Source organism: Leuresthes tenuis, unplaced genomic scaffold (genome assembly GCF_036924035.1).
Source record: "Leuresthes tenuis unplaced genomic scaffold, fLeuTen1.0.hap1 SCAF_5, whole genome shotgun sequence".
Taxonomy (NCBI): Eukaryota; Metazoa; Chordata; class Actinopteri; order Atheriniformes; family Atherinopsidae; genus Leuresthes; species Leuresthes tenuis.
The window spans coordinates 15,070,133-15,094,389 of NW_027325359.1; the positions used below are offsets into that span (position 1 = coordinate 15,070,133).

Genomic DNA, 24,257 nt, shown 5'->3' on the forward strand with positions numbered 1-24,257 from the left:
CCCTTGGTAGAGCCATCTGCCTCTGTAGGCCACATGATGATATTTAATAGCTTCACTATTTGATTATAGTTGTCAAGAGAAATATGTTCATTGTCAAATCTGGCATGCCATATGCTGCATTAGTTATATTGCATTACTCACATTATAGCTTATCACATAGATCAAATGAATCCATTTGAGTCTCAGTGAAACACATATCCTTGTGGGGTTTTTTTTTGTAACAGATTGTGCACTTCAACCTTTCATGGTGTTTTGAATTTGTTAGATACTGAATTGCTCACACGCATGTTTTTTTATTTTTCCCCCAGACGGAGTACGCACGCTTTGAGAATGGCCGCTATGTGTTTCGGATCCACCGATCCCCGTTATGTGAATACATGATCAATTTCATCCACAAGCTTAAACACCTGCCTGAGAAATACATGATGAACAGCGTACTGGAGAACTTCACTATCCTACAGGTACTCGTTGAAATTGGGAATTTATTGTGGGTGTATAATGCCTTTTTAGTTTTACAGTTCAAGTCTGTTTGCATGATACCCTACATGTATTATGCACAGTGATATTTACCTAGTAGGTCAGTGGAATAATTTGGTATTTTTCTGCTCTGGGTCTAGTTTTGTTTTTTATGTGCATCCACAAAGTGTGTAGTTACAAAGACCACACTGAGAGGAGTTGTCTTCTTCCACTGAAACGCCCTTTTTGCAGTCCAGCTGTTTCTTCCTTGACTTAATGACCATGAAACACTTTCTCTGAAAGCCAGCATGTTGGTTAGTATGGCACATCTCAAAGAAACAATGTGCAGCTGCAAACCCGATAAAGCAGGAATCTCCATACATCTCCATAGAAGGTGCCAGGGTTGTGTTATTTTGCAGGTTTTTTTAGATAGGAGTTACATCAGACAGTCGAATGTATGTTCGCAAAAACACACGAAAATGATAATATGATTTGTCCACTTTAAGGTAAAAGTATAGTTACACTCTACATGCTATTTAGTTATCAATTCTCCACATTCAAAAAACAGATTTGTGTTTGTTTTTGGATCCAGTTGTTTGCTTTTAGTTGTCTATGTAACGATACAGACAGACAAAAGAAAAATGAGTTGAGGTCATTTCTCTGGTCTGACTATGAGGTTAGTTTTGGGGTAACTCTTGGAATAAGACTGTAACTGATTCCCCTGTTTCCAGCCACTTTATTAAAGAATAAATCTGGCATAAAGATCTTATCCAGTCTTAAAAACAATCAGATGCGAGACTGTCTGTGAAACACAGTCTCACTGGAGCGCGCTAATTGTCCTTCTTTGTTCCCATCTTTACATCAGTGTCACTATGTTAGGCAACGGGGCCACAGGGATGTTGAACATGAGCATGCATGTGGGGTGGGCTATCTTTTGATTGCTTTTTCAGGAATCACACTTTAACAGTGGGAACAATTCTAAACCGTGGTCTTTGAATACATAACAGTTACATGGAGCTGTGACAGACTGCTACCATCTGGTAGGGTTTTTAAAGATTCTCACAAACCGTTTCGTCCATTCAGCAGTAAGCCAGACTTTTCTGAATGAGCCGCTGTGCTCCTCAGAACAACGGCCACTGAGAGCAAAGTGAATCGACGGAGTGGAGTGTGTCACCATGGTAACCAAGTGGTCCTCAACAACAGGGTTCAAAGAAATTTGTGTTCCTACTATTGACGGCTGCATTCCTGCAGAACCAGCCAGGGGGACAATAACCATATTGAGCCCACACACACGACCACATGGCAACATGTCATTAGGTGTCTCAATGGACTGATTTGATTCGTATTAACCATGAACAGCTTGTAAACAAATAAAGGCAGCAGATACCTGGAGATGCTTTTTTTTTTTTTTTACCGAAAGGCTGAACACAGTGAACCAGTGTGCCTGTTATGACAAGTGTTGCATTCAATGCAGCTCAACAGAGTATATTGAATTGGTGAGGTTGTGTGATTGCGTTATTCCCGTTGCAGTGCCACACTTGTCTTGACATTTCTACATCCAAATGCAATTTAAAAGGCACAATTTTCACTGTAATGATGCATTGGTGCTGCTGCAGAAAGCCTCAGCTCTGCCAAAACTCAACAAGTATACAAGATAAAACTGCATTTTATGAGACAATAACCTTACTAAATGCCAGTTCATGCCAGTTCATACTAAAATGCACTTTCTATGTTTGTCCTCAGGTGGTGACAAACAGGGACACACTGGAGACCCTGCTGTGCATAGCTTACGTCTTTGAGGTGTCCACTAGCGAGCACGGCGCGCAGCATCATATTTACAGGCTCGTCAAAGACTGACACAGTTGGAACTTGCCAGCTCTAGACCCTTTGTAGCACATCAGTGAGCAACAACACCAAACATAAGACTACTGCCTCCACGAGCTTAAAGCTGAAGTCTGTCGGGTCGGTCAGGAGCCCAGAAAAACACTGGCTGCGTCAGCGTGTGCAGGAACACTACTACTGCTGAAGAAGAGGAGGTGGATTTGGGACTGTGAAAGCTGAAACAGGCTGTGTGTGTGAAAAGTGGCAAGAAGAAACGAAAGAGGAAGCTCATAAAACACTGTGGTCACTATACCAAAGGAGCCAAACATGGCCAGCGAAACCTGCATGAGAGAGTTGTCCTTGGTGGTGTTCTTCATCTCATTTTACTCGAGCTTGTTTTTAATTTAGATTCTTTTACACACATGCATGTGCAAGGGGATGTTTGCGACAGAGGAGTTTTCGCTGGCTCAGGCTGCCATCTAGTGACTTAACCGAATATTACAATGGGGAAAAAACAAAAAACAAAAGTAGATCGTAGATCCCTCTTTTGTACATCCATCGATTATCACCTTTGGTGTCGACATTTTGTGTTTTGTGAGCATTTGAGTAATTATGTACAGTGCCACATCCATCTCCTCTCAACAGAGTTATGACAAGTGGCTAAAATGATTTAAAAGAGCAATTGTATTCACTTTGTTTGATGTTTATTGTTGAACGTTTCTTGTATTGTCTTATTGTCTTTGATTGACAACTGTCTGACTACAACACAAGGCACATAATAACAATTTTAACTTGAACCAGATGGGGATCTGTAAGATGATTACAGAAGTTGTCTGTGTATGTAACCTGCCCTAAAGTGTCAGATAAAAATACAAGAGTTTCTTACATAACTCCTCACTCTTCGTGGGTTTTGTAAAGCCTGGTTTAGACCCAATGGTATGTATCTTCAGATGTGAAGGATTCATCCTATATATACGTAGTGTACTGTTTATACTGTACATTCTGAGTATATCACTGAGGTTACTTAATAAACAAGGCTAAGCCATGTCGTGAATTCAAAACCCTCTTAATCAGCCATAAAACAGCCTAAATGTGATATTACGTAGCTCAAATAACTGATATATAATTACTGCAGAATTTTCAACAGTTTGGCATTGATTTTCCATTTGCATACTAGATTGTTTAAAGCGGTTGACAGGCATCCTATTAGCTCATAATGCAGAAAGAAGGTGTTGGGGCTGCTCGCAGCTGCAAGAAAAATAAAACTATTGTAAATGGTGTTTGATTCACAGAGCTGCATTTTTAGAAAAACTCACAGTATAACCTTCATTGTGAGAGCTTAACTGTTATTAGATATCCAAAAGCAAACAAAATAAAAATAAATGAAAAAAAAAGACTCAATTCAGCGAGGAGAGAGTATCCAAGCCCCTTTCTTATTCTGATTATTAAACATCCTCACATCTGTGAGGGTAGGGCCAAAATGCGTAAATGGGTGTCAGATTTGTGCTTTTCCAGCACTAATGTTAGATTCTGTTTGATTGGTGGTGTCATTCAAAATTCACACTGATTTATATCCATCTTTGCATCCATTATTTCTAATGGTAACTATGAAGAACAGCTATCTCTTGAATGCATAAACACTGGCATTATTCAAGCCTGTTGAGACATGGCCATCATTCAGTGGAAGTAACTGTTGCCATCTGGTGGTATAAAGACATCATTAAATTTTTTTCTTTTTTTAAATCTGCTGAAAGACACAATCCCAAATCCTCTTCATGACTCTACCCCTCCGTTTTGTAGAGGTAAAGTGTCTCTTTGCTGTCAGGGGTCAGAAAAGAGTGTTCATAAGGGAATCCAAGTGCGCCCCCCAGAGCCCGGATGAAGAGACAGATGACCACTCATCTTTAATCCCCTGCAGAAAAGGGGCAGTTTATGCCTACAGAAGCGGGGTAGGGCCATTAGGAAGATTTGGGATTTGGTAACATTTTCAAATTGAGAAATATTTGCACTTTGATACTAAGCCTGGTTGTTTGTCTTTAGAACATATAGGGAAACGCTGCTGTGTCACTTGGTAAACACTACATGTAAGCACCAGTCCCCATTTGACCTACCAGCATCTGTTCCAGACAAAGTATTATCCTTTGGTGTAAAGTTTTCCCTGCTTTGGTAAATAATCCAACTGAATTACAATGTGAGTATATCCATTTAGCGGAGCTTAACAAGACAAATCTGACACCAGCATCTAATATTTGGCATCAACTAAAATTCCCAGGATTTTTATAATTTCTGAAGCTATTCTTTACTTGATCTCTTTGTCAAACAATTGATTTTTTTCCCTTAGCCTTTGTCCTCTGCACTCCATAAGCTCTTTAGGAGATTTCTGCTCCCGGCTGTAAACTGAGCATGTGGCAGTGTGGTGGAGAGACAAGCTCACAATGGGGGTGAAAGAGGTGTAGCAAAGCCCAAACAGAGAAGCAAAAGGCTCATTCTGTTAATCCATTTTGAAAGAATTCCGAGAGCGTGCTACAATTATGGCAATCCACTCTGAGAGGTCAGATCTTGTTTTGTTTTGGGCTTTAGCAAATCCAAGAGCAAGATGCCACATGGTTAAACAACACCTCACTCAGCCTACCCATAATAAGAAATGTCCATATATCATCTAATTTGATGGAATGTTTAAAATATCGTTTGGTGCAGTGATTTGTGGTGGAGTTGCTGCAAATGCGGCAGTACCAGAGCTGGACTGAGAACCAGTTAGAAGGCCTCCCCTTCAAAAAACCGATGGCGTACACCTGACAGTCAGTACGCAGTACGCACGGCTGTGTCTCCACCTCCTCCCGGTGCGCTGCTGAGACACACCTGGAGACGGCGGCACCTGTAAAACCACTGCCTCCGCTTAATTCCCGTCAACTCCAAGTAATCAACTTCCCAACTATGTGGACGCTTCGTCCGGGTTTTGAACTTTTCACATGGTGCGATTTAGATTATGCGCAATGAATGTCACACGGGGTTTGCTGGCGGTTTTGAGTCTGGCGTACCACACGGAGTCGAGGTGCTCGCCAACCAGCTATTACAAAAACTGCTGGATTCGACGGTTCCCGGGGATTTTCATCGATATCGAGGAGTCTCAGAGGAGGGGAGCGCAGCTGCTGAGGCTCTATCAGGAGGAGAGCGCGCTGAAATGCAGCCGCACCTGTTGCCTTTCGAGGAACAGTGAGCTACTTCTCGATCATCTCCTTTTTTATTCATTGGAAAATAAACGTCGCTTACGCTTGATCCTCTTCTCACACGCTCTGCTCTTTTTCTTACAGTTTCCTGTAATCTGGCCGTATTTCACTATGATGCCATTCAAGAAAACGTCAACTGCTTTCACCTGAACTGTCCAACTCTGGAGAGCTGCATTCTGGGTCACAAAGGCAACGTTGTTCTCTACAATATCACAAAGGGTAAGTAATTTAAGTTTCCTAAAGGGATTTACCACCGTCTTCTTTTCACTTTTTAAAACTGCATTCCCAGTCTGACTTGACCTCAGCAGCTCAGAGCTTTGTCTGTCATCATTTTTGTTTCATAGTAAACAAAGGGTGATAAACCCTTTAGACCATTTTAGTAAGGGTTTGCCCTCACAGATCTGCATGCACCTTAAACCATAACAAATGGGAACTTTTGAAGCTGTGTGTTAATAAAAAGTTGGATCGTTCCTTTTCTTTGTAGCCCAGAGGATGCAGTGTCCAAATTTGAATTTTTAATAAGGACAGAAATTGACTTTGTTCAACACAAATAAGCTCAGGAGGTGTCAGTTTATCTGGACCGTATTTATTACATATTTTTCTCTCATGCTAAACTTTATGATGTAATACATCTGCATAGTTTTTCAATGCTACTCCTAACAGGCATAAAGTCACCTTCTCATCAATAATGTTAAGAGTTAAATATTTCACTGTACCGGCATTACAGAAACTCCAAAAAGCCCTTGCGAACACTCACGCACGTCTTCATGTTCTAGGTGCGGATCCTGATTTGTTGGTATTTGGAAAATACTTCACGTCCAACGTACGCGTGTTACCCCATCACTACAGCCGAGTCAACGGCTCAGATCCGTTGCCGTCAGACAAGCGGCAGTTCATTCACCCGCCTCCACCTGCTGCGGGGCCTCTGACCTCTGCACCCTCAGTCAAACCCTCGACTCCAGCGAGGGCCGTGCACACGACCGCAGCCCAACAGAGCACCTCTCATCCCAAAGCCGTTTTTACGACTGAAAAAACTCCACCATCCTTTGTAAACCGTGCACAAACAACAGCCCCGACCACATCTGCACCTCGTTTTACTTCTCCTTTGCCCACCACCGCTACCACCGATGGCAACCCGGAGACGCCGCCCGTCTTTTCTACCACCACCGCACAACCCTCCCCATCAACCCCCGTCCCTCATCGCTCCACCGCCTTTCCTCAGTTGGTTAACAGGCCTTCAACAGCCACGACTCTTGTGAGCGACACAGAAAGCGGCACGCAGTCCACCAACGGCACGGAGGGCGTTCCTGGGACGAACCACACTTCAGGCAGCGAGGAAGACCAGGGAGTCGGTGGGGAGGACACCGTGGCGGAGCTGGGACCTGGGTGGCGTGCGGCCGCTCACACCTTAGTGGTCGCAGTGGCCATTTGTGTCACTGTGCTGCTGAGCTGCTGCTGCTGCTCCGTTCTGCTGGCGGTGAGCTGGAGGGGTCAGAGGAAGAGGATGGGACGCTACTGTACCTCATGGAGAGGGAAAGGAGGCTCCATGCGCCTGATTAAATATGTGCTGGTCAGAGAGAACTCCTGAAGGGAAGAAAGAAGATGGGACTGACATTTCCTTTGTTTCACTTTGCTTTTATTGAAGGGATACACGACAAAGAGAGACTCTGCAGTCGCCACATGAGCTGTTTGACTTTGGTTATTTTACTAATAAGCTTTGTATTGCTTTGCTGTAAGCGGATCGAGGTGGAGTTCGGCATGGCTTTTGTTTCAGTTTGACACAATGACTTGGGACACAAGAGCGGGCCACAGCCTCGAGAAAGTCAGCCGGTCCTTTTGGCCAACCTAAATTTAGCTGTTCTTCGCTGTGCTGCCAAACTCAAAGCCACTGGCCAGTTGTCCGCACTGCTCTTAAAGCACTTAATAGCGACAGTCCAAGCACAGATCTTACAGTGTTAAACCGTCCTGCACATCTCCTCAGTGCACAGGGTTGCCTTTGACCTGAAAGTGTACAGACCGCTGACAAAAACTATTAGAGCGAAGTACTGTTTATCAGCCTGCTGCTCAAAGCATCCTTTCATTGGGGAGCTGCTCCTCGACCTGATAATGACACGAGTCGGATGGAAGCTGAGGTTGGGCTGGGAACTCTCTGAATGAGGCTTTCATAAAGTGAAAGCATTATGCACAGAAACCTAAAACCCTCAACAGCTTGCATTATTCTGTCATCACATGGGCCACGTGATGTACCTGAAATGACAGCAAATTTATTGCATATGGACACATTTACAGTACTAGTATGAAGGTGGAGTCCAAAATGATATCAGAGGCCAAAGGTGTGTAAAAACATTTATTTTTGGAGGCATCTTTTTGAACATTAAGTTATATTACAGGTTGAACACTTTCTTGACCGCCTCCTTGTACTGCAACATGGTGCTTTCGTTCTCCCCTTCGTTTTTCATCCTCACGACCGAGTCCTTATACTCCTGCACCTCGCTTCTTCCCAGCAGCTGCTCTCGCACTTCCTCGCCATCTCCCTCTCCGGCCGCTTTCATGCGCAGCAGCATGTCTAAGATATTCTTTTGGGACGGGCTGTCCTCCCAGCTATACTCCTCCATGTCTGCCACGGCCTTATCGGCCTCCCACGTCTCAATTTTCTGAGAAAATTTTAAAAAAAACGGAGAAAAAGTAGAACATTTTAAACCTTTAAAAGAATATGTACAAAGCCTGACATTAAAATTAAACCGCATAAACTGCTATAAACTGGTACTTGTGCTGCCTTGGATTACAACACCTGCACACTGAGGATGTAACGTTTTATCTTCAGAGGGAAATTTAGTCATATTTTGTTCAAATTACAGTTTGTGACATTACATAAAGCCAAGTTTGCAGTCCATGAATCCATCAGGAAGCAATCTGTTCAACAGGCAGTAAGCCTTGTAACCTGCCAGTGGACATAAGGCCACTTGTGCTCATAATTGACTTAATATACACTCCAAACTATTTTTTTTTTTGGTGAAAGGACAGGTGTCGGGCATAAGGGTAAACACTCTTTCATGTTGGAGAAAAGTTTGAGCAGTGAGCCCCGACGCTGGCCTGGATTAACACGCACAGGAATTAGCAGGCAAGGTCCGTTTCTCAAAGTGGGGAGATATCATCACCTCAGTGCCTGCTAACAATTGCCGTCTTTGTGGGCTTGCCTTACAACCTGACCACTGTGCCACTCTCACATCTCCCAACAGCCTGCTGGACAAACACTGTGCCTTCCATTGTGCGTCCAAAAGGGCAGCGGACAGTGTTGAGCTTCCTGGCTTGAACACCTTTTCTCAGCCGAGAGGCTTTTTCTTTAACGCGGCGACGCCGTTGACAGGAAGAGCTCCTAAAGGCAGAGGTTTCACAACAAGGGGAGTCGTTTTCTTTTATGTGGCTGGCGGCAAATTCATTTGAACAGTGCCGAGGCTGATGGCCTGGTGGCAGACTTCTCTGATGTGGCTAATGTGAATGAGTATCAGGGTTAACACCTGATAGGGGAGTCTGTTTCCCAGTCATCTGTGGGGAAATGTCAACTGGGCAATACTACTGTTTGCCAACCGTCTGCCCATTCAACTCTGATACCTCCCTAATGGGTTTAGTCTTTCAGATCACAGGGGAAGATGGACAAGAAGTCCCTGGTAAAAAGGTACTGTGCCACATTGCAGGACATCTAAATGTCACCATTTTTCATGACGTGCACCCAGTTCTCATTACAGTAAGACAATGAATGCCACTGTGGTTAGCGTGACCCATCTGAACACGATTCAAAACGGGATGTCTAGTCACCACGGAAACAGCGTATCAGTTTTAGCTGCATTCGAATGAAGGTTTGCTTAGATATAGATGTTAAAATGTTTAAAATATGAGTCGTGGGGGCAAACATCCGTCACAAATTAAAGGCTGTGCTTTTAAAGACAAACCAGTCCCATTTAAAGCTATGCTTTCCACTTTTCTTTGGTACTTTTACACTGAACAATCCCTGCTACACATCTTTCAAATTTCAGAATGACAGCACGTGTGCAAGCGTCACGGAAAATTTCTGATCTCTTTTATCATCTCATAAAATCTAAATAAACTGACAAAATTAATTGTTGTTAGTTCTAAAGTTAGTTTTATTTTTTTTTTATGCGTCAAGTTGCATCTGATCTCAAACCAAAGGGAGAACACACTGAAAGTGACAGCGGGCCAAGGTGGTTACAAGTAATGCCAGCTAGCAGCTGGCCTTTAAATGGATGAATGCTTGTTGAAAGAACACAAAAGGTCAGAGAACAAAAGGTCTTTTTTTTATTTTTTATATCACCATGGTAGTCCTAATATAGGGCATCTGCAGATGTTTTTGTTCAATGTCAACTAGCACAGCTGCCATTTTTAAAGTATAAATACTCACCAACCTGCTTGATAACAAGCTGAATTTTCACTGACGTTTAAACACACTCATACAGCCCTTCTAAGTTTATACAGCGTTTATACAGCGTTTTTCCTCCATCACTCATTCGCACCCTGATGTAGTGGTTATATGTTGCTGAGCTTGTGGCGTACCGTAACATCCAACCCTAACCCCACGGGTTTATTTGCATATAGAGCGGGTAACTGAGATCTTAATATTAGTGGACACACAGATAGAGACGCATTTTAATCCCAGGTGTGAACAGACGGACCGATACCTGGCCAAAGGATTATCTCGGACAGATGTCGACATCAGGTGTAAACAGGGCCTAAGAACCTCCGAGTGGCGCCTCTACCAGCATGAGCCTCATGTCGATACGAAAAACGCTTAAGCTGAAAGCTGCGTAGAAAAGTAGTTAAAAAAAAACAACTCAAACTCACCCAGGACTCGTGGTAGAGAACCGTTAGCAGGTACATGGCGTAGTCATAGTTCTGCTGTCTCAGAGGGCAGCTGGTGGAAAGAAAGAGGAAAAAAAGGCAAAAGTTTATGGGCATCTGTCCGTTTCTTTTCACCACTTGTTTTCAGGAGGCAGCGTTTACCTGTCAGTTGTGATGCTGAGGATGTCTGTACTTCTGCAGTATCTTTCCCCAACAAGTTTGAGCATTTTCTTCCGCGCGTGGTCATCCAGGTTCAAACACGACAGCTTCACCTTTGAGGGCAAAGACACGAGATTACCACGGAAACTGACCGAAGAACTTACACAAGAGTACTCGAGAGACGAGAGGAACGCGCTTCAGGTAATTTAGGGCGCACCCGGCGTCACATTTCGGAACACGACTTCGGTCTACACCAACCACAGTTCCTGCTTTCTAACCTTTACAGAGCTTGGGACCGTGTTGATTAAAACTACACTTGATGTCTGGCGAAATCGCAGCCTTTACGCTGCGACCCTGAATCACTTCTAAACCCCTTTTGCAGAGATGATCGAAAACAGATTATGCCGCGATTACATTGTTTTTCATTTCTCCGACTTATCAGTTTAGACACCACAGCAACAAATACATTGGCATGCGACACAAGCTAAACGCATCCTGCTCCGTGGTAACTAGGCACTGTGTGGACTAATGTCCCCGGAGACGGTAAAGTGGTCGAGTCAGTTTCACGTGGACGCCATGTGACCAGCCTCGATCGGCCTGTGAGCGTTTCAAGGACTTCCGCTCCCACTTTCAACCTGTTTTAATAAGAAAGAATAAGCATTTTCATCACTTGACTGATTCAGTGTGTTTTTACCTAATAAAAAAACAAAAAAAAAACAAAAGTATGGGCTCATTCCACTCATTTTCTGGATTTGGTACACGACCGTGTGAGATTTGCCCTCCAATCCATCTTCCATCCTAATCCACTTGGATTAATGTCTAATTCCTACCTTGCCGACATAATCTAAGGCAATGTGTCAGAGAAGCAGATGGCTGGCGATTAACGGCAAAATGACACACTTGCTGCTTGGGAAAATTCCAGGTTTGTCAAAAGCACTCGACTCTCCCCATCTGTAATGGAACAGAGGATTTCTTTTTGTTGGACTGAGGAAGCCAATGGCATTCGATCATTTGACATTTTGCAACAATTAAAACAGAAAAAAAGTTTTCTGTGGCTAAATTTAGCCTGTTGAGGGAATTTCTTCAGCCAACACAGAGACTGTGCTTTGCTCTACTATCATGAGTCATGAGTTGGCTCAGTTGGGTTTTTTTTTATGAGCTCTGCAGAGAGTCCGATTGAAATTTGATAAATCTGCTGTATTGTAACTGACTTAATTATATAATGAATGTCTGCTTCTTTTACTTCTTTGAAAGACTCCACTAATGCATCTCCTCTCTGACGTTGTGCTTGCTGTTGTGCGTTTTGCACATGTACGACTTCAGCCTGATGGGAGGATTGCATATTGATGGATTAGTGGTGGTGGTGGAGGGGGATTAAGAAGAATATTAAAAGGTCTCAGCAGATATGTCAGTGCTAAGATTGTTTTGTTGCTTTTTCATATGAAAGTTGTTGCAAAAAAAAAAAAAAGAAAAAGTAAAAGATTATAAACTGACTCAAGTTTCGTAACGAAGCCTTAGCACATTTAAATTCAAAATACTCGTTTAGGACTCATCTCTCCGCTGACATGACGGTGTGATTTCTTAGGTGTAAAAATGCACATCTTTAGATAAATCACACAGGCATGATGTCATGTTGGCCATTGAGCATCTCTGTAAATCTCTAATCTCACATTACATGCCTTTCTCCACACTTCTTGTTCTATATGTCGACATAAGCCAGTTAAAGTCGGCGTCATCGTCTAAAATTCCAGCCTAAGACCCTTTTCAGAGAAAAGGGGGGGGCGGGCACTCACTTTGAGATGAACAACACGAGCTGAGGGGTTTCTGAGAGAAGGGCCAGCAGAGACGTAGTCTGTGCTCTGGACTTTGACGGGAAAGAGCTCGTCGCATTTGGCATCCGTGTCCAAAGCCGAAGGCCACTCTGTACAGAAAGCTGAACGCAGAAAGAAGACGCTTTCATGTGAACTGAACACGGTCATTTTTCTCGGTGAACCACAAAGACACATTCTGTTGAATAAAAAGAAAGAAATCGCTCGCGTCTTGATATTGGAGCTTACGTTTCAGAGCTTCACAGTGTTTCCTGATGGCTGCTGGCGTCAAATGCAAGAAGTTTGGAATCTGAAACGAAATGAAGGAGAGGTCAGATAAAGGTTTTCACCTCAAAAACGCGTCGTTTTACTACTTGTGGAGACAACCTACGTAACAACAGAACTTTAATCATATTTATATGCAGATGTTTAATAAGGAAACACGAAAACTTCTGTAAGTGAAAGCGTTTGCTTACAGGGTGCATGAGTTGATTTACAACCATCAGTTGTTGGTAGAGACTTAACTGCTGTCTTTGTGTTCATGTTGTTCTTCTACTAGTTTGTTAAATACATAGCGGGGAAAATTAACAATTGACCCCATTATTTTTCTTACTGTATGGTATAAATTTGACATGCCGTATGCATTAACAAAAAACAAATAAGCCAATATGAGTATTGGAATAGCAAAAATTCAGCATTAGCAGGAATCCGAAAAAAGCAGCCATTATAAGTTTGAATGTACAATATTTGTTGCTAATATAGCACCAAACAGCAATTTGATATATGAATATATTGTAGTGTAAAGACATTCTTATCCCTTTGTGTATGTTGTAACTTGAGTTCCTCTCATCCGTGTTAAGGCAGATCTTCCAGCTGCATGTTAGTGCGCGAGTTTAAAAAAAAAGAAAAGAAAGAAAAGCCTCCCACAAAGAGAGAAGAGAGTGATAGCACCAGAGTAAACGTGCATCCATCACGCGCATTCATAATGCCGCATGTAAGAGGAAAAGTTGCTTGGCAACAGCAGAAAAAGTTCATGAGCAGCCAAAAATAAGTTAAACATCAATCTGTACTGATATGTTTTTGTTTTTCTGCTCCTAAATGCCTAAAGTCGTGTGGGTGTTCATGGCTGGTTGAAAAGCATTTTAGTGTTGCGAAAGTTGGGTTTTTAAATCAAGACCGACCTGGGAACCCCTTAAAACACTGACTGTGAATGCGTTACTTGGAGGCTGCGCAACCATCAGCCACAAATTCCAATAGTTTGTAAAACTGGACGATGGTCGTGGAAGATGATTTGGTCTCCCCTGTGACATACACCATTCTCTATTCCCTTTAAAATAATGATTACATAAATAATCTGCCCCCTTGCCCTTTTGTATATTTATCTGTAACAGATAGAGGCGCAAATGTTCTAATTTCTAATGGAGCGGCAGCTGGAAATTGAATGAGTAAAAATAGATGGTAAGCCACGGACAACAGTTTAACTCCTCTCGGCAGACTGACAGAATGAAATCAATAGCATCAGACTGCCCGGCAGAATTCCAGCTGTGACGAGTGTAAGCAGTGGATCTGCAAGTGGCTTGAGTACAGATGGAGCAGCTGGTGTCTGGGCACAGCAGCTCGGTAATCCGGGCACATAAAGGTTGTCATGAGAGCCATGCAGCAGAGCGGAAATGACTCCATCAATGCTCTAAAGCAATGAACTCAGGTAGTCCCAGATAATGACTGCTGGGCTGTAAATACAAAAGATACACTAAACCATTAGATATTAAATACATTAAACTGTGTGTCAAAATCAGATAGGTTGTATTCTTCTTAAATTTGAAAGCAGCCCTTCAACTTAGCACTTAATAATTCTTAACCTCCTATGCAAAAACGTGTTCTCCTATCCCATTTTCTATAGATGGATAGGCTAGAATAATGTAGTTTCTGCTGTCGTACCTCGTGAGCAATGAAAACTGACCTTTATTAGCTCCAGGTTGCCCTTTTTCTCTGGGGGGACGCCTCTGTTGATGGGGTAGCCCATCCTCACAGGAAGGGGGACGGAGTTTGGCCTGAAGGGAGCTGATGCCGGATAAACTGCAGACCAGTCTTGATCCACCGGCATCTTTTTCGTCCTGGGCTCCCCTGGCTGATGTAAACCAGTCAACAATAAATATGGGAAATCAACCATGTCAGCCGCGTTTCAGTAGAAATTAAGATTTTGGTCTAGTCACCTTTGAAAAAAATTGACATAGAAGCTGTAAACTTACATCTCTTTTGACTCTTCTGGTGAGAGGGCCTTTACCATCTCTGTCTGGGAAGCCTGAAATTCATTTGATTTTTTTTCCAAGTTTAGTATTCATGTAGTGATATCTACAAGACTGTATGTAGTTAGATCAATGACAGATTAAATTAACGATCAACGTAAAGGGTCACCATAAAATCCTCTCACGAGTAGGTTGGCTTCCCTCCTAACAGACAAGTAGACCCAAACGTGTACAAAATATAGACACAGCATAACAGAGCCACCAGATTTCCTCGCTGTAAGTGTAGAGCGCCAAACAAAAGTCTGGACACGTGTTTCATTTAGATTAGAACAAGTGAGTGTCCAGACTTTTCTGGGGTGCTGTTTGTTATGTTTTATCTAATGTCTATAGCCCCAGTTTTATCCAACAAAACGAACAAATAGGTTGAGTTAATGATCTTATCAACGTACAGACAAATAATCTTAAATCTTTGATATATATTTTGCACCTGGAAAACTCACTATTTGATCCCTGGTGAAAGCTTTTACATGTGAGCATCTGCTGCCTTTTTGTCTTATATCAGTTTAATGATTGCGGTTGGCCTCACAACGACTAGCAAAACATTCAAGAACATTTTATTTTCTTTCTCACTATCCATCCATCTATTGCCATTACGTCTACCTTTAATTCCATCTGTCTAAGATCAATAAATACTACAGCGTATGTGTAGTGGAGCTGTTTTATTTAAGAATACATGCTCAACTTTTCTTATAGGCTATTTCGATTTCTTTTTTAATTTGGGTATGTGGGCTACCATGAGGGAAGATATAATGACATTGAAGTATTGCCAACGTAGGCCTGTCAAATAGACAGTCCCCCTCCTCCAAACAATTACCACATCCCGTAATGGACGCGAGACACATTAACACAGTTAAAGCATTTATTCTTGCGAGCAGTTACTTCAGTTTAGATACTCACTGTAAAACAGTTTCCCCTCAAGAGAAGAGCTACTCGACTTTTGTAACAGCATTTCAAGCAGTTAGCTTAGCGTGTGCAAGTGGTTCTGAATGAACGTAAACTACCATTCAGCGTCAGTGAAACTCACCTTTATTTCCAGAGGAAGACTTTACGGACAACGCCGTGGCGTACGTGACTCTGTTCGCTGATTTATTCAATCCATAACCTGGAATATTTGTTCGACCTAGGGACAGAAATGCTTTGCTGGTAAAGGAAGCCATGTTTTCCCAATGACTACGGAAAATATCGAGGGACAACACACTAAAATTGCGAAAGGTACAAACTCGCGCACCGTGAGCGTTAGAGCCTCCTGCATGAACACAAATGTGGAATCAGCTCGTGTTGTTTCTAAAGTAATAAATTCATGGAACAAAATCAAATGTGCAAGAACTGTTAGTAGAAATAATATCATTGATTTGTTTTCTTATGACTTGTATGCCAGCTGTAAGCGCGCGCGCGACCACCAACACTGTCTCCAGCTGGTAGCTCTCCCTCTGTCAGCTGCTGCTTTTTTAAACAAGCGGCACCTTTTCACCCTCGTAAAATCCATACAATATATAAAATGCCTGGTTGCTGTATACAACGAAAACATAACTTCTCGACCTTAAATGTAAGGACTGAGTAAAGTTTTGGTTTGAACATCTTAAACTGACTTTCACAGCTTTTTAAGGTCTAACCTACTCCTTAGACAAGATATGTGACAAGAAACTGAACATGGGATAAGTTTGCAATGTACTGTGGCTTATCAAATATGTCGATCGTCTGCAACTTATTCGTGGAAGGTGGATTTTGGTGGGGCCAACGTCAATTTGACCCTGTTTTTGCAGTACATTTGGCAGCTGTAGCAAACCTTCCTCACATTTGTGATCTTCATTTGTGATCTTCATTGAGGCAACAATGCCAAAAATGTATGGCCCAGTAAATCTGTAATAGTGGATGAGCACAGAACGTCGTGCATGATGATAAATATGAAATATAACGCTGGCATAACCAGTGGTTGTTCGTAAGATAAAGTTCTCCAACGATTAAAAAAACAGCCAATATCTAACCTAACACCATCTGGACCCCATAATGTTAAAGCCCGAAAAGAGCAGCGAAACTATAGGAAACAATCACCCCCCGATGTATGCTATTTTTGGTGTAAAACATTTGATCTCCCTACACATGTGGAAGTATAACATACGGTAAATCTGCTTTATCGTCTTTCAGTGACGATACAAGACCGCCCTGGAACAACGTTGTCATTGGGTAATGGAATTTCCAAAAAACATTGAACGCCTCATTTGTCCAGCCACAGCTGCGATGCACTTCAAAGAGGTCCTGCTGGCAGCAGCCGACTGAAGACCACAAGTCGATGTTCAATGTTACCTCCGCCTCTGCAGGCTGTGGAGTAATTGTTTTTTTATTCATCTAATGCACAACCGGACTGTATTTTCATGAAAAGCAGAAAAAAATAACTTGTTGCCAATTTGCCAGCGATAGCAACTTCTGTTTGGAGTTTAAGGTAAGGTTTGACACTTTTGGGGCAGTTTTCGGACAGATAGCGTTAATACATGCAACCACTGACTTAGCCCTTGGTGGTTTATGCAGCTTCACGGGTCCCATCTTTTGTTCAAAAATGCTTGCAAGTGTTAATTTCAGCAAATGAAAAGATTAAATGTGGGATTTATCGGGAGTTTATTTTTCACCCACACGCTGTTATTTCATTTGTGATGCGCCACGGGGGGTCGGCTTAGTTTAACGGAAAGTCAGACAATACTCTGTAACTGTAGAGTCCCGCAACAGCCAATGCTTGTCTGACAGTTCATTGTATGTTGAATGAGTGTGCCGCTTAAAAAGGCAGAAACTCTATCTAAAGGGAGACAGCAGCGACCTTACCTCTTGTCATCAGCTCATCCATAGTTGAGGACGGAGTGGCTGCCTCCAATTAGCCCACCTCTCTTGTCCCATGAGACGTTTTCCAATCGTTTTAGGTAACATCTATCACACCTGGTCCAGTTTCTGTCCAGAGAATACAGTTGCCCTCCAACCTGACTTGGGTTGCTCTTATTAATGGTTTGTGGAATAGATATGACTATAACTGGGCAGATGGAAAGTGTTTTGTTGAGTTGTCAGGCTGTCCTGACTTTGTTCCAGGTTCTTTTGTCATTTTCAGACACAGTGAGTTTAGGTTACAACCTCTTTCTGCACCGTTTGCTCAGTAAACCGCCTGCTTCCCTGTATCCCGTGTAGATTTTTCTCCTTTACAGTCTTTAAAGCGAGTTAGTGGAAAGCCACTGAGAGTCTGGGCTTTTAAATTGTGACATGCATAGGTTTTGTGGGGCTTTTTTTTCTTCCTCAATTCATGAGGAATTTGTTCATTTTTGAATGATACCGATCCAGTTGTGATTGTAAAGGCAAAGTGTCGAGACAAAAGGTGAAAGTAAAGCCGGGGCTGCAGTTATCCACAGCTTTCTGTGTGGGTATTGGTGCATATTTTGTGTAACCATGAGGGAAAGTCACATTGAGTGGCTTATTCTTCAATGTCAGCTGCTGATTTTTTTTTCTCCAAATGTATGCAGAGTGCATTCTCTCACTAAAGAAAATCCACCGGTGGAAAGGAGCTATGCTATGTGTGATTCTGCTGTGGAAACATCATGTGCCTGTTATACTTTTGCTACCTCCACTTGTCACAAGTAGCAGCTTGATAACCTCTAACCATTTGCAAATTCCATTAAGATATCTTATGTTTTGTTTTTTTTTATGAATGGGAAATCCCGTCTCTTCCATTTGTGGCTTACACAATGGAACTCTTCAATCGACATCGACGCCCTCTGAACAACAGATCTCTGATCCACATGTGGCTGCCGTTTGAAAGTAATACGCTGAAGGAAACCCCATTTAATATTGCCGGCGTCTAATCTGATGATATTTTTAGATTAACAATCCTTTTCTTCTATGCCCAAGTGCCACCTGTTAGAGGAGCAAGATGCATGCAGTGATAGGGTATAAACGTCTCACTTTCTGCAACACAGATGGTGTTTTTTGGCAACCTTGCCATTAAAAGCCCATAGAGATGACTCGCATGTAAAAATACATTTTGCAGTTGTTTGTTTGAAATTGAAAGGAGAGAGTTTCAGTAACCTAAGCGTTCCATCATCTAAGTCTTTTATTACAGATGCCTCAATGAAAAGAGGCAGCTGGGCAGAGGGCAGGACTTACTCTTAATCATACTATCCTTATGACTCATGTTACTTCTTCTTCTGCAGATATGGACGCACATGCAGCCCAACAAAGTATGCTCCTCTCTGCTGCGGGTAGCTAGCCACACCCTGCTAAGTATCTTCTCCAGCTGGGCTTTTCCCTCCCACCAGAACCTTGCTCTGAACCTCCAGGACTTTAAAGTCCCTGCTGGCCCTATCTGAGCTGAACCATTCTGAGGGACAGCATGGGAGAAAGACGGACGCGCTCGTTTCACATGACTTGCCATGCGCAACGTGACTATGGCAGCAGGATGAGGAGTTCCTTGATACGTTGCAGCCCCAATGGACACGCTGGCACGAGCGTCAGCCTCAGCCTGGACCACGAGATGGACCTCGCAGCCTCAAGCGGCACCGCCCTACGGGTTCCTGCACCTGACATCAGTCAGTACTCTCCTGTTTCACTTGAACTGGACCCCGCAGCTGTGAATAATGGATCAGGCATTCCCTGCTGTCCGCCAGCTGACACAAAGGACCCAGCGCTGCAGATCATACAGAACCAGTCCTCCAATATCCCTGTCCCGCCACCTCTCCCTCATTCAAGCTGGCTGCGTCATCATCAGAAGGACTTCCAGAGCCCTTACATCAAGACTAGCATGCAGGGAGATATTTACAACTTCCTAGAAAGACCCGCTGGACTGAAATGCTTCCTCTACCACTTCCTTGTGTGAGTATCTGTCTTGTTTTCTGTTTACCGATTGCACCAAAGACTTCCCATCAATTTGAGACGATGTCCGTACAGATGGTGATTAATGTTGACAAGCTTGTATCAGAAGTATCCGGTTGAATCCCAATTAATAAACAGGATTAGGGGTGCTCAAAACTCAATCCCCGTGAAGACGATGCAGAGAAAAGGCTTAAGCTCTCAAGCTGAGTATTTGATTCCAGCCACAAAGGTGTGCTGTGTCTCTTTCTGTTATCTACAGGTAGTGCTGCTCCTTCCAGTATTAGTTTCTTGTTGTCTGTAACAGAAGGAGATGAATCAAGTGGACCTGCCCATCCACACTTCCTGTGAAGCATTGGGGCCTATGGGCCGTAATATATGATGGATTGGAAGGGTTTACTATTCACCTTAAGTTTAATCTGAAGCCATTCCAGAAAAATATGTTTAATTAAGTTGAAGAAATACTTAGATTTTTACCAAAAAATGCACTACTTGCAAAATAAGGCATGTTTTATTTCTATTTGGGAAGCAGCTGCTTAATATATCTAAGTAACGGTAAAAAGATCAATCTTAAATCTGTGGGGTATAAAAAAAGCTCACTTTGTGGAGACAAGCTTATCGTTGAAATTCATGAGTGCCCCCGTCATGTGAGTGAAAAAGCTGCTATGATGTCACAAGTATTCTCCGGTTTAGTCATCGTACGCCCACATGGATTTAGCCCAGATTAGATGAAAAATATGAAAAGTAATGAAAGAAGTTCAGTTGAAACAGCAAATGACGTCTACATTCATTTGAATCATACGCTGAGACAAATGGAGTATTCATTTTTTCACAGAAAAGTTCATTTGAGTAATTGTAATTGTTTTTATTGTGTTTTTTTGGTTGTGCTTCATTTCTAAAGCCCCTGCACTCACACACATTATTCATCTATTTTCTTTCCCGGTGGTTTGCTTGACATTTAATAATGATAACATGCTTCTCGTGTTTGTCATCTGCTCACTTAGAAAGGTATTTAGAATGTTAGGTGTTCCTGCTTCGACAGTCACACATGCGCCCCGAAGTGGACCATTGATTAGTTGAGGGTTGTCATTTACCATACTATGTCTAATGAGACTTTTATCCAGATAAAAAGGTGTCCTAAGTGGGCTTCGAATCTGTTCATGTTTCAATCAACACCAGAAAATGAGAAGTGATGTTTGAACTGACTAGATAGAACTGACTATACTAGATATAGAAACTCAGGACATCAGTTTGCAAGTTTTGGCACAGATTGATTCAGCTTGAAGAAATCCTGAGTGATATTGATGTAACGCGGCGGTCAGTAAGGAACTGATTGGTGTAGCGGACTCAAGTGTGAAATTTAATACAAACTTAAGTCTGTGGAAATCTCCCACATTCCGGTGTGGAGATGTTCGTGTGTAAGGACCAGAGATCCTCAAATTTACAACAACCTTTGCCCATGAAAGCATTTTGGGGGAGTTTCTCAGCCCCTCTTTCCACAGACCTGTGCCATAAACTTAGGGAGATGCATTAATGACTTAGTGCTAACGAAGCTGAACAGACAACAGACCCTCTCAGGAGAGTATTGGACCAGGACACTTCTGACACTTCTGACTCCTAACCCAAAACGAAGTCAGCAACTTTTACATGAAATGATATTTGACGTTTATATGAAGTAATGCAGCTGTTTACCGATGTTTCCGGCTGTTTCTTCTTGTATTCCATGTTTAACACAGGAAAATAACATTGTTTGGTTCCTTATTCATACGTCATAACTTTACAGATATTCATCGGAATTTTGAGACTTATAATCATTATGTTGTGTTGTGTTGTTTTTGATGTCATAAGTATATTTTTAACCTTTATATCTTAACAAGTTGTGGTGTTTTAGAATCCTCTAGACGAATGTTTATGAGACGAAGGAATGGAGGAATCGAGCTGCTTTGTGGCACCCTTGTTGCAGGCTCGTAACTCAGACTAGATCGTCTTACAAAACACGCCCAGGCAGACGTCACATCAGCTTCAGTTTCATGCCATTAGCTGAAAGTGTAGCGTAAGCTCACGTCGTGCCCCGCCTCCGCGAATCAAACTCCGGAAACCGCCATGCAATTTGAAGAAGAAGAAGAGAAGAACAGAGAGTGTTAAAATGATGGAAGGAGAGTCTTGTGAAGAGTCTTTGAAAATGGAAGAGAGGAGAAAGAGTTAAGAAATGAAGTAACCAGAAAGACGGCAGGAGAGGAAGATGAGATGGAAGGCAAAGATCCGAGCAAAGAAAGAACATGATGAAGTAATAGAAAGACAGACGCTTTGTGTTTTTTTTTGTTCGTCTGTCATCGGCCTGTCTCTGTCGCACGTTTTTCCTTTTTCCTCCGCTGCTGCACGCGTCATCACCTAGTTTTGCTCACCAGGAGAGCCAGCGTTAAGCTTATCAACCTTTTCGTCAATCTTTGTGAATTTACCGACCCTTTATCGACCCTTGGACAATTTTGTCATTATGTGCTGCGAATTCCTACATACCAGCCAGCCTCGTCCCATGGGCCACCGGAAGCCCCCTCCGGCGCAGGAGAGCCGAGAGAGACCCAGTTGGATCCGCTGGCTTTACCTGTGGTTCGGAGGTGACTTAACCGTAAGATCTGCCCTGTTCTTACATTTCAGACGGCATGCGGTGGGTGTCGAGAGAATTCACTGTTAAAATGATAAATTAATCCAAGCTGTCAGCCTTCTACTTCAAATAGCAACAAACCCAACTATTTGAATAATTCCGGTATCCATCCATTCCCTCCCCTTAGTTCTTTTCAATTCACTAAGTGTTTCCTATATAATCATCCATATTCAAAGCATTTTTCCTGTTGTCTCAAGGTTCACGTCTTTGGTCATATCATTTTAATAAATAGTTCATATATATATCCATAATTAACCGGTTGTGTTGTATGTTTTCTTTACGTATTTGTAAGTCCAACCAAACGAGAATTCACGAGTAGCGAATATATGAGACTGGAATTTATTCATTATTATTTAATAATTAATTATTAATTTAACATACGAGAATCGTAAGATTCTGTCTTTTTCCTTCGATTGAGGGTGGTGCCCAAAAACGAGGTTAAATAAGGCTTATTCAGATAGTGAGAACCTTTGGATAAATCCTTATATCTAATCACATCACGCTTCATTGGTTGAATTGGTCCTGTATGGTTGAATTAAGACAGCTGGATGCAGACAAACGTTTCAGCTGGGTAGGCAAGCAGCATTATTTTTTCCATGTGGACGTTGGGCCTTTGCTAAGATCAGTACATGGTAATGCATTAAAAGAATACTAAAGAAGTATGTGATCCTTAAAACTGCTCCTCTGACTCATTTTGACATATAACAGGCTTCGTTCTGCACATTTCCAGGCCTGAAACTGCCCTGGGCTTACGCTGTGATTTGTTTTCATGACAGTGGTTTTACATCCCACAACTGTAGGGGGAGCCAAAGAGCAAGAAAACAAAAAAATGAAAAATGGACAAATCCTTCAGTGTTTTTCATTTAATTTTGGGTTTCACCTTTTCCTCTTGTGTGCAGAGACCTCTGTGGATTCAAGAGACCCCCAAAGCAAAGCAGCATCTGCCGTTCTAAAATGAAAACAATTCGAATCCAACAAATGTGTTTCCTGAATGCGGCTCCTCAGCAAACTGAGTAACGCGGGGATGAACGGCCCACATCTTTTTAACCTGAAAACAGTCAAATTAATCTCACTAAAACATGACTGTCAAAGATGAATTGAAGCACTTCTAATATTCTCTCTACTTTACAGACATGTCATACTTCCCACACTGCTGTTTAACTCTTTCCAGCAGTAATTGCAGCTCCAGTGATCTTTAGGCTTCCGTTCATCTAATATCAAACCCTTCTAACTGTGGCATAAAGGGCTGCAAGCAGCACTTGTGACAGCTCTAATAGGTTAGCTCTAAAAGGCCTGCTCTATGTTAAGATGACACGAAAAGAACACAGACACACACACACAGACACGCACAGGTGGTCTGTACTTAATACATAGTTGCCTTTATTGTGCTCCGGAGAGGATCAGAAACATATACAGCAATTCAGACCACAGAACATTACACACAGGCGTTCATGGCATTGTCTGTGAAAACTTTGAAAAGAAAAAAGACAAAGTTTGCATAGAAAGATCACCGTTTTTATGTGCTGGGGAGCATATATTTTGCTCTCTGAAGTCGTTACCAAATCCAAAAAACTGAAAAAAATGCAACCCTGACATTTTGTGTTGGGCCTTGTATATCTGAGAATATGACATTCTCTGAGTAAGCTTATCCAGTCCATTTTCTCATGATCTCTGACTAGCTTTAAATTGAAATGATGTTTCATTCTCTGTTCCCTGGAAATGGAAGGTTAAAACCTTTTTTTTTTACTTGCTTTTTGCTTGCAGATCTCATCATCCGTTACGTAGCTCGTCTAACCATAGAAATGAATGAGCCAGTCGTGCTCTTTTTTTTTTTTTCATATCCAGATACTAATTGGCATTTTATGACTTTTTTACCAGTCAGAAGTCAAAAAGGCTGATTTCCCACATAAAAATGCATCATTAATGTCGCACCGGTAAAAGCTGTTACCAATTATCTAACATATCGTCTATAAAAGCGACAGTTCTCACTGTTAGCCGTTAAAAACCTGAACAAAACACAGGAGGATGGAGCTGGGATGGCGTTCTCAATGCCAACAGCCGTTACCTTCTGCTTTGTGTGTTTTGGTCTCTTTGATCAGTTCAACACATCACGACTCGCAATGGG

General features: G+C 42.3%; 4 protein-coding genes across 8 annotated transcripts in view; 3 read left to right on the forward strand and 1 right to left on the reverse strand.

Moving 5' to 3' along the window:
- LOC140307378 (transcriptional enhancer factor TEF-3-like) overlaps positions 1 to 3,167 on the forward strand; it is a 31,604-nt gene extending 28,437 nt beyond the window's left edge. For all 5 annotated transcript variants that reach the window (XM_072386240.1, XM_072386236.1, XM_072386238.1 and 2 more), the window contains 2 exons: positions 309 to 461; positions 2,200 to 3,167. In XM_072386240.1, the coding sequence (XP_072242341.1) occupies positions 309 to 461; positions 2,200 to 2,313 (267 nt within the window). In that variant the 3' untranslated portion in view covers positions 2,314 to 3,167. The remainder of the gene's footprint in view (positions 1 to 308; positions 462 to 2,199) is intronic.
- Positions 3,168 to 5,125: 1,958 nt separating this feature from the next.
- Positions 5,126 to 7,278, forward strand: LOC140307381 (uncharacterized). Its single transcript, XM_072386242.1, has 3 exons — positions 5,126 to 5,490; positions 5,589 to 5,723; positions 6,281 to 7,278. The coding sequence occupies exons 1-3, from the start codon at positions 5,247 to 5,249 to the stop codon at positions 7,090 to 7,092; spliced, it is 1,191 nt and encodes a 396-aa protein (XP_072242343.1). The 5' UTR covers positions 5,126 to 5,246; the 3' UTR covers positions 7,093 to 7,278.
- Positions 7,279 to 7,868: 590 nt separating this feature from the next.
- Positions 7,869 to 15,812, reverse strand: mrps35 (mitochondrial ribosomal protein S35). Its single transcript, XM_072386241.1, has 8 exons — positions 15,656 to 15,812; positions 14,575 to 14,627; positions 14,286 to 14,453; positions 12,575 to 12,635; positions 12,311 to 12,450; positions 10,521 to 10,630; positions 10,362 to 10,431; positions 7,869 to 8,158 (listed from the first exon to the last, which is right to left on the reverse strand). The coding sequence occupies exons 1-8, from the start codon at positions 15,786 to 15,788 to the stop codon at positions 7,889 to 7,891; spliced, it is 1,005 nt and encodes a 334-aa protein (XP_072242342.1). The 5' UTR covers positions 15,789 to 15,812; the 3' UTR covers positions 7,869 to 7,888.
- Positions 15,813 to 18,994: 3,182 nt separating this feature from the next.
- kcnq1.2 (potassium voltage-gated channel, KQT-like subfamily, member 1.2) overlaps positions 18,995 to 24,257 on the forward strand; it is a 161,911-nt gene continuing 156,648 nt past the window's right edge. The window contains exon 1 of the mRNA XM_072386248.1: positions 18,995 to 19,473. Within this exon, the coding sequence (XP_072242349.1) occupies positions 18,995 to 19,473 (479 nt within the window). The remainder of the gene's footprint in view (positions 19,474 to 24,257) is intronic.